The sequence below is a fragment of the Prosopis cineraria genome, unplaced genomic scaffold (genome assembly GCF_029017545.1).
Source record: "Prosopis cineraria cultivar Desert tree isolate PC_DT_omini unplaced genomic scaffold, ASM2901754v1 PC6, whole genome shotgun sequence".
Taxonomy (NCBI): Eukaryota; Viridiplantae; Streptophyta; class Magnoliopsida; order Fabales; family Fabaceae; genus Prosopis; species Prosopis cineraria.
The window spans coordinates 41,994,816-42,013,399 of record NW_026555337.1 but is presented as its reverse complement, the minus strand read 5'-3'; the positions used below and the strand labels follow the sequence as shown (position 1 = coordinate 42,013,399).

Sequence of the window (18,584 nt, the reverse complement as noted above, 5' to 3'; positions counted from 1 at the left end):
ATTTTTCTCTTCTAAGGCAAAACCTAAACCCTGAAATTTACACTTAATAGTGGTCAAGCATTAAGTAGACAAATGAACATAATATTAAGTAAACAACACTAATATTAAGCTTAAATAAATGGTTCAAACATGCTCTAATCTAAGAATCAATTCATAATTACCTTAGATTAAGAGAAAATCAACCACACATTGCTCTATGATAGTAAAAATCAACAATATGTATAACAAGGTAAAGAGAAGGAGAAGAAAAGTTTAATTGAAGCAATCTTAGGCAAAATCCTTGATTTTCCACTAAATTCAAGCTTATCCAACCCTCCTTTGGCTCCTTTTACTCTCCTTGGATGTTTTGCAGCTGCTCAAAGTGAAAAATAGTCAAAAATAAGGTCCCCAAACTCTAAAAGTTCATTGAAGATCAAAATTATGCGTTTTACTAAATCACATTTTGTTGCAGCGAAACACATTTTTGATGTACTAAACATGACTTGTTTAAATTTTCTTTTCAAAGTTACTTCCTTTGACTTGGGTTTCAAAATTTTCATCTTTAGGATGATAAATTAGGCCTCTTTACATATATAAAATCTAGAATAAATGATAGAATTGGTCTACTAACTTTCAATCACATTTTCGTGACCATTTTCACACACAATTATCCACTTAATCATACTTTTGGTAAAAAAATTTAAAAAAATGACTTCCAATCACATTAAAAGCACCATTAAATTTAATAAAATATTGAACGTCATCAAACCCCTAACACTTGAATGTTTTCTTGTCCTCAAGTGAAAGAAAATCACAATACAAAATGGCAAAAGACAATGTGAATGTTTCAAGTTTAAATGCAATTCAAAATTTTTGGAACTCAATTTGATTAGAAATCTTTCCTTCCTTCTAAAAATAACAGTAGCAAGGCAATTAAATAAGCAAAGATAAATTTCAATAGGTTGTCCCTCACTAGTCAAGTGTGTGTGCTCTATGCTTAAAGTTTCTAAAGGTTATGTTTCACTCAATCCCACCTATTGTAATGGATCTACCATAGGCTTGTTTCTCATCTCAATCTCCATTAAATTATGTCATTGTATACACAAATCAAAAGGACTTTTTAAGAATTAAAATGTTTTAGGTAGGATAATGAAATGAAATTATTCAATGGGAACAAACACTTCCTCTAGTCAGTGCTAGGCATTGTAAATAAGGATCAAGAAAATTGAAGGAAAATTATATTACAAAATGACAAATCCACCACAACTATTTACAAATCCACAAAAATCACATATTTTGTTTTCTCTTTTTCTTTTTTTCTTAACAATGACTCATCTTTCTTTCTTTTTGTATTGATCACTATTGTTTTTTAAACCTTCTTACTTTTCTTCTTTTATACTTCCTCTCTTTGTTTTTTTTTTTCATTCTAAATCTTAATTCCTTCACTTTTTTCCATAGATTTCAGCACTTAGCACTTTTTAGAGTATGCAATGGAAAGACAAGGAATGGAAGAAAAGTGAATAAATATTAACAAAGGGCTCATGAAATTTTTTTTTAATTTAAAAATGAGGCTAAAGGTCAAATGGTGAAACAAGGGATTTATTGTGAAAACAAATAGGTATTTGGCCAAATTAGCTTTAAAAATGAATGCCTAAATCATTTTTGTGTGTGCAATAGTCATTATAAGTCTCAATAAAGATTCAAAATAAATTCTAGAAGTGAAATCACAATAACTGTACTCTCTCTTAAAGGAAATGAATATTTAGGTTGAAAATTCTCATAAGCTTTTCGGACAAATTATAATCAATTATCCAAACTTAATCCATTGCCTATTTACTAAAATTCTAGGAAGGTAGGATTGATTTATAATCAAATTTAATTCTTTCAAGCTCAAATCAATCCAACTTTAGTCACATTCACAAGAAAACAAACAAACAAAATGTTTATGAGATTTTCAAAATTTTCAAATTTTTTTAATCATTTTTTTAAAACTATGTATAATATGTATAACCAACTCTTTAAAAAAATCAAGGACAAGCAAAATACCAAATGTAATAGCAAGTACTCCCTCCCCCATATTTAAATTAAACATTTTCCCCAATGTTTAAAGAAAGAAAACAAACAAGGGAATAGGGACACTGAAACTCCCTTGACCAATAGACGTGGCAGGTTGGCAAATAGAATGACTCTAATAGAGAGATGAGAGTGACTTATCCTTAAAAGAATATGTTACCCGCTAATCACATCAAATAGACAAGTGGACAAGTTGAAAACAAAGAAGTTATATAGAGAACATCAAGAAGTAAGCTGTGAATTATCAGTTACAATCCTTAAGAGAATAAAAGCCAAACTGAATAGTCCAAGAAAAAGGAAAAAAAATCTAACAACGAGAGAAAAGTTAGAATTGCATTAAAATAGAATCTTGGGTTAACAACAAGAGTAGCAAGAGAAAGAGTCAATGATGAAGCTCAAAGCTCAGAATTCGGTATATTAATTCTCTTCCCTTCTTTTAATTAAATCCTACATGGAATTCAATTGTTGCTTCACCTAGATGGTTTAACTTTCATTTGATGATATGTTTCCCTACTATCACAAGAAAATAATAAAACCAGTGTAAAATCATAATAATTAACCATCACAACACAAGTACAATGCCAAATTTAATCAAGAAGAATAGCCAAGTTTAGAAGTAAGAACCATGCCAAATTTGAAAATGAACAAATCAAAATTTCCCACTCACAACTATAAGTAACAACACGTCATCCATCAGCAGATAACAAGACAAAAGCAACTATATATCACAGAATATGAGGCCAAATTCATATGGAAGTGTCTACAACAGTGTACCATTAGTAGTACACATAGAATGTTCCCTAATTTTAAAATTTCAAAATGTTACATATGCTCAACAACAAAAACAAGAAAGCCAATGCACTATTCACAAATAGCAAAGCATCTAACAATGAAAAATAAATAACCCTGCTGACAAATTAAATTCATCTCAAATGAAAATTGAAGGGCAATTCAAATCATAAATCTCATATTTAGATAAGAATGGGTCTAGATTTTATATCACAAATATTTAATTCTAAGCTCAAAGCATAAATCTAACAGCACCAATTCCAACCATCAACACCCATTTGAAGTAGTCAAATCTAGCATACTCGAGCAAAGAAAATGGGTTTGAAATACCTACCTGAACTTAAGCACCAAGTGGTACAAATAATCAAGAAAAGGAACACACTCACACAACTAATATGCATATGAAGCTTCCAATAGTAAGATGGAGTGGAAAATGAGATCAAGAATAGAGAATGTGACCGAATGCATGGATCAGCACACAGGGGATATGACAATCATAGTGAAGGCACAAAGGAACTAACATTGAAGTGAGAAGAGTGTGAAGCTACGGGAAATATGGGTTTTAAAGGGCAAGTGATAGTAGAGATTGAGCTGAACACAATATGGTGATAGAAGGTGAAAATAAAGCTAGGCTAAGGCTGAAGTAAAGGTAAGTAGCAAGCCAATGGAAGTGTGGCTAAGTGTCAGACAGTGCTCAATAAAAGGTAAGGCATTATATGCAATGGTGGAGGGAGGTTGAAGACATAGTTGGGTGAGAGTTCTGTCTAAGTCAATGAAGAAAGGACAATGGGTGGGGCTCAAGATGAAGTTGTGGCCAAAGGAGAAGATGCAGGCAAATCGAGGCACAATCAAAACAATGGGGAATAGAGGGAAGGCAAGATGAAGGTGAAGCATGAGAGTGGGTTTCAAACAATTCTCAACAAAGGTTGGGGATAATGAAACATGGTAAAGATGATGGATTGAGTCATGATAGTGGAAGAGGGAGATAAAGGTGACAACTAAGATAGATGAAACACAGACAGGGGGTAAGGTACTACTCATGGTGAAGGACAGTTGAGACAACAATAATGGAGGGGAGCTGTATACAGCAAATGAAGGAAAGAAAGTTGCGACAAAAGGAAAGGAATGAATAAAGACGAGAGTAAAAAAAAGTTAGGGTAAAAAGGATAAGGGTAAAACTGTAAAAACTAATATATGATATTATTAATTTAAATTTATTTTGAAAAAACAAAAGCTATACAGTTCTGTTTTTTAAGTAATTTACAATTTTTTTATATTTTAATGCAATTAAAACAAAATATTTTTTAGTAGAATATTTTTTTATTTTTTAACAAATATTTAAAAATTTATTCTTAGAAAACTAATAAAAATATTTTTTTAAGATTTAAAAAAAAACCAAAGATTTCACTTTAGCAAAGCAAAGTTTTGCTTCAGCAAAGGTACTCTCTGAAAATTAGCTAAACATTTCACAAAATAGTCCTTTGCTCTAACAAAATACAATTTCGCTTCAGTAAAGGTGCTTTTTGGAATTTAATGGAAGGTCATAGAGGCATCTAATGCTAGAGCGAAATAAGATTTTTCTACAGTGAAGGTGTTCTCTAAAACTTTAGACAAGAACATAGAAAGACCATTTGCTAGAGGAAAATCTTATTTTGCTAGGGCAAACAAAACTAAGAACAAAAACACTCACAACCTTAAAGAAATATGCAAACAATGTAAAAACTCCTGAAAAAAATATCCTAAACACCTCCTAATTAACACAACCATCATACCATACTCTCTTCCAAACCTCCTAACATTTACTTTGCAACTTTCAGTCCAAATATTCATCAACACAAGACCTTAATTGTATATAAACATATAAAAATATCATCAATAAAGCACAAGGATATGATACTTTCCTAAAATGTTATTGGCTTGTTTCTTCATTCCAAAACTTAACTTTAACCTTCCAAATTCTTCAAGAACTCTGTAATCTACAAACTCACCAAATAAAAGAAGATCAACCCAAAGACAACTAAACAAACAAACCAAAAACACAAGTAAAGAGAAAATAAAACTTAGGGTTACCTCCCAAAAAGCACTTTGTTTATAATCCTCAACTAGACTTTCTCAAATTATCAAGGTGGATTCCATTCACTCCGGTTGGACAGCATGGCATTTGCAAGGCTTTCGAAACTAATTTGTTCATCTTCTTGTGCATTCTCATTCTTTACTCATTTTTTGTTTCTTCCCTTTGTCTTTTTTAAAACCTTAAATTTGACCTCTTCTCCTAACACCCTCATGGTAATTTCTCCTTTATAAACATCCACAATAGTTCTTGTTGCGGCTAAATTAGGATGAATGAAAATGAGTGGTGTTCCTTGTCCTCCCCAAAATCAATCACAACAAAATCCACTGGGATTATTAAATCATCTATCTTTAGCAAGACATCTTCAAGAACCCCCATAGGATATTGTAAGGATTGATCTACTAATTTTAAAATAACAATAGTGGGTTTGGCCATCCCATGACCAAGTTGCTTGCAAACAGAAAGTGGCATCAAATTCGTACTTGCTTCTAGGTCACAAAATGCAGTACCATTAAAAATATCTCCAAGATTACATGGAACTATGAATTGTCCTACATCTGGAGCCTTTGGTGGAATCTTTTATTTCATCATAGAAGAGTACTTTTTAATAAGTGCTACTATTTCAAATTTATGGAATTTTTTCTTCTTAGAAAATACATCCTTCATAAATTTTGCATAGCTTGGCACATTCTCAAGCATCTCCACAAATGGGATATTGACATACAACTGCTTCAATACTTTTAAAAACTTATCATATTCTTTATCAATCCTCTTCTTAACAAATATTTAAGGAAAAAGTAAAGGAGGAACAAATAATAGCTTTGACTTTCACCTCTTTCTCTATTTCCAATACACTTTCTTTCTTCTTCTTCCCCCTTCTAATGTGAACTTCTTCTATGTTTTCACTCTTCTTTTAAACAAACTCTTCATCATTCTTAACATCATAAGATAACCCTTGAATTTGCCCTTCATTTTTAAAATCCATCATTTCAATTTTCCTTTCTTTTCAACAACTTAAGGTCTTGATGAGCTATCCTCTAGTTCTTTCTCACTCTTTATTATAATAACTTTGCATTCTTTCATAAGTCCCTTTTCTCCTTGTCTTATGTTTTGAATTGTGTCACTTAGTAAGCCACCTTATCTCAAGGCATTTATAGTAGTAGCTAATTGGCCAATTTGTGTTTCAATATTTCTGAGAGATGAGACACCCCTTGCATTAATGTTAGCTTGCTCTTGATTACTCTTTATCTGAGAACTCATCAACTTAGCCATCATATCTTCTAAGTTAACTTTTGGCTCTTGAATTGGAATAACTGGCTTTTTAACTTGTGAAAAACCTGGTGGATTAGTTGGCCTTGCACCAGAAGTAGATGTCTAGTTGAGAGAGGTACCACTCTTCCAAGAGAAATTAGGATGATTTCACCATATAGGATTGTAAGTATTTGAGTAAGGATTTCCTTGTCCTCTTTGAAAGTTCCCTATATAATTCACCGCTTCAGCTTACATAAACATAGGACATTGGTCAGGCATATGCACATCCCCATAATGATCACAAATAATAGGAGTCAGTTGCATAGAATTTTCATTCATCACATTATTTTTCTTTACTTGACTCTCTAACAAATCAAACCTCTTGTTAAGAGTAGACAAGATAGCTGCCAACTGAGCAAAAGAGTTTTCATTGGTGCTTGATTTTTGAGGAATTAGTTGTCTCTCATCCCCTCTATGTGAGTGACTCTGATAAAGTGTTCAAGACTTGCATAACTTCATCAACAAGCCTTTGATCATAACTCCCATTCAAAATCAGAGTTAACATAGAATCAGATTGATGATTCAATCTTGTGTAGAAATTTTGAACAATGGCATAGTTATCCATCCTACGACTTGGCAATGCTCTCATAATTTTCTTGTACCTCTCCCATGTAGTATATAAGTGCTCATCTAATAGTTGCATGAAATTGATCAAATCACACCTAGCATTAGTAATCTTGTTGTTTAGAATGAAGTGAGCTTGGAATTTTACTTCTAGATCAACTCAATTGCTAATAGACCCTTCTAATAGATTGAGTAGCCACCCTTTTGCTTTGTCTTCAATAGAGATTGGAAATAATTGAAGTCTTAAAACATCTTTTGGTACTCCATTTTGCTTGAAAGAATCACACACATCCAAGAAAGACATGATATGATGATTAGCATCTTGATATGGAGCACCACTAAATAGGCCAACAATTTAAATCATGGTAATCATCACTGGCTTGATCTCAAAAGTGTTTTCTTGGAACTCTGGCACTATAATGCTATGTTGAGTGCTCATTATGATTTACCCAATAAAATCATGCATTAATCAGTTGTGATTTTCCTCAATCATCTTTGTAACCACAGTTTCTTTATCCTTGTGAGATGAATTTAAGGGTGATGTTGCATCCAAGAGTTTTTGGATACTCTTCGTTCTTACAGGTGTCTTTTTAGCTTTAGCTCTACATAACATAAAGTATAGTGCTGCAAGCATAAAAGAGTAAGATCAAGAATCTAACTATACAACACACAAATAAAATAAAATAAAATGCTTAATTGAAAACTACTAAAGTTCCTTTAATGCTAATCATAAAATGCTCTGAAAAACTTGATGCACACAAATATATAATGAATTCTGCAAGTGTACGAATCATAAAATAGTAAGTAATAAATTAAGATCTATCACATAAAGAATTAAGATAATTAGTAATTAGGCAATAAATTTTTTATTTTCATTTAAGTTAAAAAAAACAAAATTTGGATTTGATTTTGCAAAATAAGAAATTGAAGTAATACAAATGCACTAAAATTTAAATTCCAACAACCACAAATAATTAAGGCACCTAAGGTGGCAAATCCCTTCTTCAATTCATAGAGCATATAATTACCCAAATAAATTCGCTTAATATTAATTTGTTAATCTAGAGTATTAGTAGGAATAATTATCTTTTGATTAATTACACCCCTCTCTTAAATTAATATGTTATTCCTAACATAAATACCCAAGAGGCAAAAAGGCACAAACTCACTTTAATGTAATTATATTAGTCCAATAGGTATATTCCTATCCTATTAACAAATTAGAAATAATTATAATCTTACATTATTCAATCTAATGGTTTAATTTAGATTTTTCTCTTCCAAGGTAAAACTTAAACTCTCAAATTCACACTCAATGATAGTTGAGCATTAAATAGACAAATAAGCACAAGATTAAGTAAACAAAACTAATATTAAGCTTAAATAAATGGTTCAAACATGCTTTAATCTAAGAATCAATTCATAGCTACCTTAAATTAAGAAAAAATCAGCCACACATTGCTTTATGGCAGTAAGAATTAGCAATATGTGCAACAAAGTAAAGAGAAAAAGGAAAAGAAAATTTTAATCAGAGCAATCTTGAGCAAAACCCTTGATTTTTCACTAAACCAAGCTTCTCCAACCCTCATTTGACTCCTTTTGCTCTCCCTGGATGTTCTGTAGCTGCTGGAAGTGAAGAATGATCGAAAATGAGGTCCCTAAATTTTAAAAATTCATTGAAGATCAAAATTGTGCATTTTATTGAAATCTCGCTTCACTGCAACGAAATGTATTTTAGTTACAGTGAACATGTCTTGTTCAGATTTTCTTTTCAAATTTACTTCCTTTGACCTGGGCTCCAAAATTTTCATCTTTAAGCCCATAATAAGGCCTCCCTACATGTATAAACCCAAAATAAATGATAGAATTGGTCTATTAATTTTCAATCACATTTCCATGCCCATTTTCACACACAATCATCTACCTAATCATATTTTTGTTAAAAAAAATTCAATAAATGACTTCCAATTATATTTAAAACACCAATAAATTTAATAAAACATTGGAAGTTATCAGGCAAAATTTAGACAAGCAAAAGAAAGTGATAGTAAACTCACAAACTGTGGAGAGAGCAATGAGGTGGGATTTGCTTGAGGTTGGTAATGTGAAGATCAATGTAGATGGGCCTCATTGCTCCAAGAATAAAAAGGCAGCAATTGGGTTGATTGCAAGAAGCAATATTGGGCAGTTTTGAGGGGGGCATTGGTAGGTTGGTTTAAGCTAAATCTACATTTACGTTTGAAAGCTTAGCTCTTCTTAAGGCTTTGCTATGAAAGATTTATTTTGTGATGAGAAGGTGGTTATAGAGACCGATTGTTAGGTATTATTAGTAAGGTGAAGTCTTTGAAAGTGAAGGTGTGTGAATGGTGGTGTTTTGATGTGGTGCAGGAATGTATTGAGCTTTTTAGATTTGATGGTGCTTATTTTGTGAGTTTGGTCGCTTGTAAGGGAAATACTGCTACAAACTGGATTACAGCTGGTGTCATGAGTGGTATGGTATCATAAGGATGGCTCTTTGGTTACAGCTGGATTACAGCTGGATTACAGCTCTTTTTAGATTAAAACAACTTCCGTTCTAACATTATTGATATTGATACTCCTTCCGTTCTAACATTATTGATATTGATGCTTTAAGTTGTGTGCACATATTAAGAAAGTATATAAATACCCTAAATTTTGACAAAATATAACAATGTTTCACCAAAATATCCTTACTTAATTATAATGTCTTTTTTGCCAAAACAAAAATTATAATGTCGTAAAACAAATGTATCTTATAATTACAAACATAATTAACACTTTTTTATAAACATAAAATCGCACAATTATTTTGAAATTAAAAAAAAAAACAAACCATGATATGTAGCAGTTATTTTGGGATAATCAAGCGAGTATATATTATACAGATGCACTACTTCAGAAGTAGAACATTTTGAAACGTATGGATGTATGAAGTAATTAAATTGACGAAGAATCAATATATATATATATATATATATATATTATCATTATGTAGAGTACTTTAACTAAGCCAACTAGAGTGTACGTTTGTGCAAAAGTTTGGTTTTCTTGTCTAATCCAATTCAATCCAAACAACAAGTCTGGTCTAGTCCAGTTTAGTAAAAAAAATTGGTACAAATGACTAAAGAGACCAAAAAAACCAGGTTAACTTTTTAGGTTGTATTGAATAGGAGACCAAACTCTTAAACCACTTATTTGGTCTGATCCTATGAAATTATTTTAATATAATTTTAATTATTTTTAATATATCTCAATAGTTTGAACTTTGAACTCGACATTTCCTTCATTTATATTTCACCCTTTTATTTAATATAATTTTAATTTAGTTTGCTACTAAATTGTTGTTAACTTGTTGTAATATATATTAGAAATATTGCTGAAATTTGTTAAATGTTATTGTTGCTGTTGTTGAAGTTATGAATTTGAATTATTTAAATTGTAAGTGAAATATTTGTTGTTATTGTTGTTAGATATTGTTACATATTTTTTATGATTATAAATATTTATATTATTTTAATTGAGTTTATCAAGATGAAATATATTGTTACCTCTAAAAAACTAAAAAAGAAAAGCTAAGTCGATACTATATTATTGGGACTAATCTTCTAATCTTATAAAATAAGTCCAATCCTATTAATTTTTAAGTTACAATTGGACCAGACTGAATTATAGATTGACTAATCTAATTATTTAAGTGAAAGAGATCAGATTTTAGATCAGACTAAAGTTCAGTCTTGTATAATCTTTTGTACAGCTGTATAAGAAAGTATAATAATATATATGCAATGTGTGTGTGTGTGGGGTATAGGGTTTTACTTAAGCCAACCATTTATAATATTAATTATAAATATAAATTATACAATAGTGTATCAAAAACGTTGTTATATGACAAATTCTAATCCGGTACGTGTATGCGTGAATAAAACTTGACGAAGAAGAAAGGAGTACGCGCGCGCGTGGTTTTTTTTTTTTTTTTTTTTTGAGTGAAGAAGAAAACTCTTTTCCTACGAGAAGCGGGAAAGAAATCAAAAGAAAGCAAAGAAAGGTAAAAAGACCAGAATCCGCTGACGGAAGCCATGACACAAATACAAATTGGACGGAAGCCATGACACAAGTAAAAATTAGGTGTGGAAAGGAAAATTGCCTATGCTGACTTCTTACTTCTTAGCATATGCGGTTGGTTAGACCAAGCTGTAAGAGACAATATGAACAAATTCAAAATTTTTTAGGGTCCGATTTGATAGTTTAGATATATTTTTTTTACTCAGAATTTATTTGGGCCATTCAAATAAATCTAAAAAAAATTGAGTTAAGCCTAAACGAACTTAGCTCAAATATATAAATGTCTTTTTATTATTGATTAAATAATATAAAAATAAGATAAAAATTTATTTTTAAAAAAATAAAAATTGAAATTACATAAAAATAAAAAAATTGTTGTAAAATATAATTAATATGAAGAGTAGAGAAAAACAAGATAATACAAGAAATGGAGAGAAAATAATAGAGGAGAATTCTTATTCACTAGCATACGTATACTTTGGACATAACCTCTATTTATAGGCATCCAACCATTCAAATCTTATCCTAATATTACAAAGATATAATGAAACATATCATGGTACATTATATAACCTTTGAAGGTTATAAGCTATTAAGATTAAGAAACTCCTTCCATACTATTCATAAAGACATTAAGGATAAAGGAGTTTTAAGAACTATGAATTATATATATTCATAACATAATATTTAAAATAAAAAATAAAGTAAAATAATATTTAATAATTTGAATATTCAAAAAGCCCATAAGCGTCATCAAAGGTATGGTTTGGTTTAATTTTGATCAAAATATGAAGCAAACCAAACTGTACCAAACTATACCAATCAATTTACATAAAGAATAACATTTGATGGATTTTTTATTAAAGTCGGTTTGGTTCAGTTTCTAAGTTTGTAAGCATTCCAAAGGCATCAAAGTATCATTTTGCCAACAAGAAGCATAAAAATATTTAAAATTTAGTTTTTATATGCACATTAATTGAGAAACATCATCTAAGGACTCTATAATATCTTAATATCAAAGAAAAACCTTTAAAAAATATTAATACATTTCTTTAAGACCTATTTGAAAATAAGATTTTAAAAAAAGACTTAATTATCCTTGTAGCATTTTACAAGTTTTGCTTTTGTATATATAACAAAAAATTCAATTATAAATAATAAATCATGCCTATAAATGTTTTTAATTTATTCATAAACAAATGTTCACTTGTTCATTATGTATAATAATTTGTTAAAAATTAAATACTTTATTTTTTATACCAGAGACTTGTAAAATGCTTCAAGAATAATTAGACCCTTTCTCTCAAAATCTTCTTTTCAAATATGTATCAAGGGTGCATTGATATTTCATATTTTTATGGCCTTTCTTTAATATTAAAACAATATTAGGGTTCTTAGATGATATTTTGTGTGTAAAATTTTATATTCAATCTTATATACTTGATATAATTTTAATTAATTAAGTTAAGACAAATAAATTTTAATGAGTTAATAATATTAATAATAATAATTTATCATAAAAAGAATTATCTATAAAAAAAATCTCTGTTATAATTTCATCTGAAACAATCACGTTGGATGTATAAGTATGTGTATATACTAGTTTTTCCCTTATATTTATTTACACATGATTAGAGAAAATTTAAGATTTAATATAAATTGCAATTAATAATACACCTTAATTTGATTATTTATTATATAATTATAAGTTTTTATATATTATTTTTATTTTTTATTGACCTAGAATTTTTCACCGCCTCACTTTCTGCAGCTGTGGATCCCGTCCTACTTCTAGCCTCCATCTTCCAGACTGTTCCGAACTTTTCCCTATAAATTGAGGCATTCGAGACTTTCTTCCTCACTCCTGCATTTCTCTCCATTGTCATTTCTTCTTCTTGAGCATTTGGTGACTATTTTATTTCACAGTAATGGCGAATGAGGTGGTTCTGTTGGATTTCTGGCCAAGCCCCTTTGGGATGAGGATTAGAATTGCACTTGCTGAGAAATGTATCCAGTACGAGTATAAAGATGAGGACTTGAGGAACAAGAGCCCTCTGCTTCTTCAAATGAACCCGATTCACAAGAAGATCCCCGTTCTCATTCACAATGGCAAACCCATCTGTGAGTCTCTTATCGCTGTTCAGTACATTGACGAGGTCTGGAACCACAAATCCCCTTTGCTTCCTTCCGATCCTTATCACAGAGCCCAAGCTCGATTCTGGGCTGACTTCGTTGACAAGAAGGTTTGTTTCTCTGTTTCACTATTTAGATTGCAATGATTTCTGCCCCTTGTTTAAATACAGATGACATGTCTTCGTTGGTTTGCTTCTTGTTTTCTCGTTAGCTTTCATGTTGACGATTTTGACGGAATACTAGAAATGAATTTGGCTTTTTTTTGCATGACTGGGTGATTAGTGAATAAAATACGGATAATATATAATATTGGAGCCTCGTTTATTGTCTTTAAATACGGATATTATATAATATTGGAGCCTCTTTTGTTGTCTTTATTTTTCTAAAGATTTTGCAAATCATGTTGATTTCTCTTGTGTTTGAATGTTAATGGGAACCCATGCTTGCTGAGTCTCACCGAGTCATGTGACTGACTACTGCATTTGGAAGTTCTGCTATTTACATGCCTTCGCAATGTTTACTAGCGCAAGAAGAAAACGATTTGGGAAATTATTTACTTACTTAATATAAAAATGTTTTCAGTTCAGTACGAATAACTTGTGAGGGACTGACTCTTTTCCCATCATTGTATTGTTTCTTTAGGAGAAAAGTGAGTGTGACTGGTAATTTAGTTTACGTGTCTAAGTTGTTAATTTGGAACAGATTCATGATGTGGGAAGGAGACTGTGGACAGCCAAAGGAGAAGAGCAAGAAGCTGCAAAGAAGGAGTTCATAGAGAGCCTGAAATTGTTGGAGGAGCAGCTGGGAGACAAGCCATACTTTGGAGGGGACAACCTTGGATATGTGGATGTGGCACTCGTTCCATTTTACAGTTGGTTTGAAGCCTATGAGACATTTAGTAACCTTAAGATAGAGGCCGAGTGCCCCAAATTTATTGCCTGGGCAAAAAGATGCATGCAGAAAGAGAGTGTGTCCAAGTCTATTCCTGATCAGCATAAGGTCTATGAGTTTGTGCTTCAGATGAGAAAGAGGTTTGGCATTGAGTAGCTTCCTTCATAGAAGACAAATGATCTTTCAGTAATCATTTGCTTTACCTTCTGAATAGTAATTTTATAATAATGATATGGCAGTTTGGTGGGCCATGCTACATGTTTTTCTTTCTCAGTGGGGTGTTTGTTGCTTTTTGATTGGGATTTGGTCTCTGTTATGTCTGTCTCATTGTATCATGTTTTGTTGGTTGTTATTACAGTGTACCATTATTTCCTGCATGTGTAACTGGACTTGGCTCAACCGAAGCTTGCAAGTGCATCTATAATCTTTTTTTTTTGTTTTTGACCAACAGTGCTTCTATAATCTTTCTCGAAGCAAATTTCGGTGAAGCCTTTTTTTTTTTTTTTGGGGGGGGTGTCAAGCAGAGAACTTTTTCATGACAAGAAGAAGCAGAATCTCCTGCTGTTAAATGAGCTAATGTTTTTGAAGTTAAACGTTGCCCTTCTATCAATAAATTTCTACCATGAACAAAGGATAATAGCCTGGACAACCGAATCAGCCCAGAATCAACAAGTTGAAATTGAGCAAATGAGTAATTAATTAAGTTGTTGCTCCATTATGTACCCCCCCCCCCAAAAAAAAAAAAGGTTGTTGCTCTGAAATTATCTGGTACATGGACAATCAGCCCATCGAAGTTGGGAGGGAAGGAAACTTCGTTTTCTTTTTGGCCCTGTTTCCTTATTAGAATAGGATAAAATAAGATAAATTGAATAAATAAAAATAAAAATAAAATGATTAAGGAGTATAAGTGAGTGCATTGATAAAGGAAAAGGATAATTTAATTTATAAAGTTGAGAATTATAATTTATAAAATTTTTAAAAGGTAAGATGATTTTTACATCTGTAGTATATATTAAAAATTTTATCATACTTATTATAGAAGAAAAAATGATTTAATTTATTTTGATCATATGTTTTTTTTAATTCATTACGTTTAATTCATTTTTAATATCTATACGGGACCTTTGCAACATGAGGGAAGAGAAATAAAGAGACAAAAGAAACTAAAAAAGTTTAAAAAGAAAGACTCATCTATGTTTTGCTGACTGAAGCCATGACGCAATGGAAAGGTGAAATTTCTAATTAGAGTTGAAGTGTTGAGCCCGCGTTTAAAAAAAAATGAAATCATATATTATTGCTTTAATTTTGTCTTACGTTTTTTAATAATAAATATATTTTGTAATTGTTTCAATTTTATGAAAATTATTTTTAAAATATTCCAGAATTTTTTACAAAATTATGAAGTATAGAAAAATTAGATTATATATCTATATATATTAAAATTGAAAATGAAAACGAATAAAGTAATTTTAGTTTCAAAATTTGCACTTCACCGCTCACGTCTCTGTAGCATATATGATATTATCTCATCAGCATAGCAATGTAATTACATTTATTCCTATTAATATGTGTGCGAGAATTCTTTACATTTGCTTTTCAAGCCCGTTTTCGCAGGTCTGTCACCATTGTCTGAAAAGTTATGTGATGGCATTTGCTGTGAGTTTTTTTTTTTTTTTTAATACAAGAATACAAAATACCTGTGTAAAGGTTGAACAAAATTAAGTTATGTCAGATTTCATAAGGAATTTATATTTTAAGGGTGGATGATTATAAATAATAAGATAATCTTAAGAGGCATGGTGAGCGAGTGTGTCTTCACATCTGTTTGTTTTACAAAACATATGATTAAAAGAAATAATTCAATCTTTTATGATCTATCAAAGAGAGGATGGGTATGAAGAAAGTTATACTGGATAAGCAAGAACGCTTTCACAAAATTAAAATAAATGTTAATTTTATTGAATCAAGCATTCCAACAAAATTAAAATCTTTTTAAAATGTCCTAGAGTTCTGCTGTGGTGTGGGGTTGATAATTGAGGTATTTGAAAAATTCCTTAATCGAACTATCTTTATCATGATTCTACCACATTTGTTGTGAGTTTGGAATCGGTAAAGCTACAAAGATACATGTCTATAATAAGAACTTTTTTTTAATTTCTATTTGTAGACAAAAACTGAATGAAAAAAAAAATCAAATCAAATTGTCTGCAAACTCGACTATTAAACTGGCAAATTTGCCTGTGGCTGGGTACATATTTGACTCACTTGGCTTTGGCTTTGATCAAGAACATTCAATAATATATAGGAGTGTCCTAACTTGAAAGATAAGGGAAGGACTCACAACAGCTCCAATTATACTCGAATACAGAGATGTGGCCAAAATAAGGAGAAAAAAAAGGGTACAGAGATGTGGACATGTTTGTTGATTCATCGTTTAACACAAGGGATCAGGACAAGCATGCACGACGCTTGCAGTCCGATTCCGAAGTCTCACTCAATTCCAAACCTTTTCTTGATCTACAACACAAAGTCATAGACTTTAAAGGGATCGGGGAGGGTTTCTGAAACACTTTCCCTCTGATAGCACCTTTTCACCCATTACATGAACCTTGGGCATTGATATTCAACACTGAATTTGCAGATGTTGTCGTTGGTATAAAACCTACAAGTGATTGGTATTAAGGCGGTGTCCAAAAGTCCAAAACGATCGCCTTCAAAATAAAGCTTGTCTCCGAGTTCATTTTCCAGGAGTCTCAAGCACTCTCTGAACTCCTCCTTTCCACCCTCTTGCACTTCTCCCTTGCTAACCCACATCTTCCTACCACAATCAGCTATCTGTGAAACACATTTATATCATATGGCAGAATATTGAAGTCATCCTAATGGATCTCAGAGAGGAATCTAAACCTTTTGTCAAAGAAATCAATCCAGAACCTTGCTTTGGCTCGCTTGTGAGCATCATCAGAGAGAAAGCGGGATCTGTGATTCCAAACCTCATCAATATATTGAAGGATGATAAGGGACTCGCAGATGGGCTTCCCATTGTGAATGAGTACTGAAACTTTCTCGTGAATGGGATTTGATCTGAGAAGCAAGTGGCTCTTGTTTAGATTCTCGAATATATCTACTACTTCTTTGTACTGAAATTTAATTCCTTTCTCCAGCAGAGCAATCTTCACTCTCGTGACATAAGGACTGATCCAGAACCCCAAAAGCATTACTTGTTCCATTTCTGCAGAGTATATTTTCTGTCTTGTATAAATAATACAAAATAAACAGGCCGGTTTCGAGGAAGCTAGACATTTCTTTTTTTTTTTAAAAAAAGTCTGTGGGATGAGTCTTTGACGAGAAACCAAAGAAGACTAGGGAATAGCTTATCTGCAATTTAATATCCATAAATGATCAATAGATTAAACTTGAAATCTCGTATTCAGATGTAATAGTAAAGGTAAAGTGTGCAATACAATGATCTCAATTTTGATGAGTATAGGCCCAAAAGAAAATTTCGGGGAAAACAGTAGAGCATCCATTGAGCATTTATGTATGTTTCCACCAATTAAGGTCAAGCGCAGAATGATAAAAGTACTTTATTTGGCAGAAATGATGACGACATATTCACTATTTTATCATCACCAGGATTTACCACAGTATTTGACAGATGCTAATCTAATGGAAGTGTCCTAACAGATTATAATATCGTAATTTAATCTCTTATGACATATTTAATTTCGGAATGCAAAATCTTATTTTTATAAAATAAAGACTGCCCTTTATGTGATAACATCACATTAATCGCTTTCAATATTATTGATGGTTTATGGTAATGATAAAATTAATTTTGAATTGATTGTCAATATTAAAAGCCTAAAACTATTACCAACTGAACTGAACATGCACAGGATAAGGAAGAAGATTCATCTAAAGAGGAAGAGGAGGAGGCGGCTGTTGAAGCCAGACAAAAGCACATTATGATGTGCACAAAGCATTTACTTGGTATAAAGTAGAAGATGACAGATTATCCAGCAACTCAATCCCATAATTCTCCACTAAATATTGTATTTTATAGGGCACTTTTGTGTTATTATCCATCCACTATGGATGTTGTTAAAGTTCTGTACATCAGGGCTCTAACATAAAAATATGTTATATTATTAATCCATAATCAAATGACACACGCATGCTAATCATGTCTCAGTTCTAAATAAGCAAAAGAAAACAGAGTCCTCTTGTTACAGTTGGAAACTACCCCACCGTTCAATAAAAATGAAAAATCAGAGATTGGAGTTCAGTTTCAGTATTTCACCATCATGTCATTATAGCAGAAATCCAAGTGCATTGAGATTTGAGACGAGTAGTCTACGAGAGAAATGACTGCTTACTCTGGAGACGTAAACAATAAACAGAGCAGAATTCGTACTAGAGTTACCATATTGGGAGATCCATCAACAATGGTGGAGATTTTCTGACCCAAAGAAAAAAAAAACACAATGGTGGAGATTTCCTGACCCAAAAGAAAAAAAAAACAATGGTGGAGATTGTCATGCAAGACCCGTCGACGTCTTGTCTCTGCAATCTACACCGTTTCGTTGTGATCCCGTCAATCCCATCTGTCAAACACAAACGGTAGTGTGATGCTGTTATCAGTGCAAGGCGATGGATTTCCAGAACAACGAGGAGGAGGAGGAGGAAG

General features: G+C 31.6%; 2 protein-coding genes across 2 annotated transcripts; one reads left to right on the top strand and one right to left on the bottom strand.

The window, feature by feature from the left end:
* Nucleotides 1-12,703: 12,703 nt before the first annotated feature.
* LOC129312719 (probable glutathione S-transferase) lies at nt 12,704-14,293 on the top strand. Its single transcript, XM_054955401.1, has 2 exons — nt 12,704-13,113; nt 13,706-14,293. The coding sequence occupies exons 1-2, from the start codon at nt 12,799-12,801 to the stop codon at nt 14,048-14,050; spliced, it is 660 nt and encodes a 219-aa protein (XP_054811376.1). The 5' UTR covers nt 12,704-12,798; the 3' UTR covers nt 14,051-14,293.
* Nucleotides 14,294-16,107: 1,814 nt separating this feature from the next.
* Nucleotides 16,108-18,323, bottom strand: LOC129313292 (probable glutathione S-transferase). Its single transcript, XM_054956253.1, has 2 exons — nt 16,888-18,323; nt 16,108-16,729 (listed from the first exon to the last, which is right to left on the bottom strand). Exons 1-2 carry the CDS (start codon nt 17,122-17,124, stop codon nt 16,493-16,495), a joined length of 474 nt encoding a protein of 157 aa, XP_054812228.1. The 5' UTR covers nt 17,125-18,323; the 3' UTR covers nt 16,108-16,492.
* Nucleotides 18,324-18,584: the final 261 nt, after the last annotated feature.

Bases quoted from the DNA above. Each gene is read 5' to 3' on its own strand.
- LOC129312719 (XM_054955401.1), top strand. From the start codon at position 12,799: ATGGCGAATGAGGTGGTTCTGTTGGATTTCTGGCCAAGCCCCTTTGGG. The intron at 13,114-13,705 runs GTTTGTTTCTCT...AATTTGGAACAG, and splicing joins CTGACTTCGTTGACAAGAAG to ATTCATGATGTGGGAAGGAG.
- LOC129313292 (XM_054956253.1), bottom strand. From the start codon at position 17,124: ATGGAACAAGTAATGCTTTTGGGGTTCTGGATCAGTCCTTATGTCACG. The intron at 16,730-16,887 runs GTTTGGAATCAC...TGTGTTTCACAG, and splicing joins TCCTTCAATATATTGATGAG to ATAGCTGATTGTGGTAGGAA.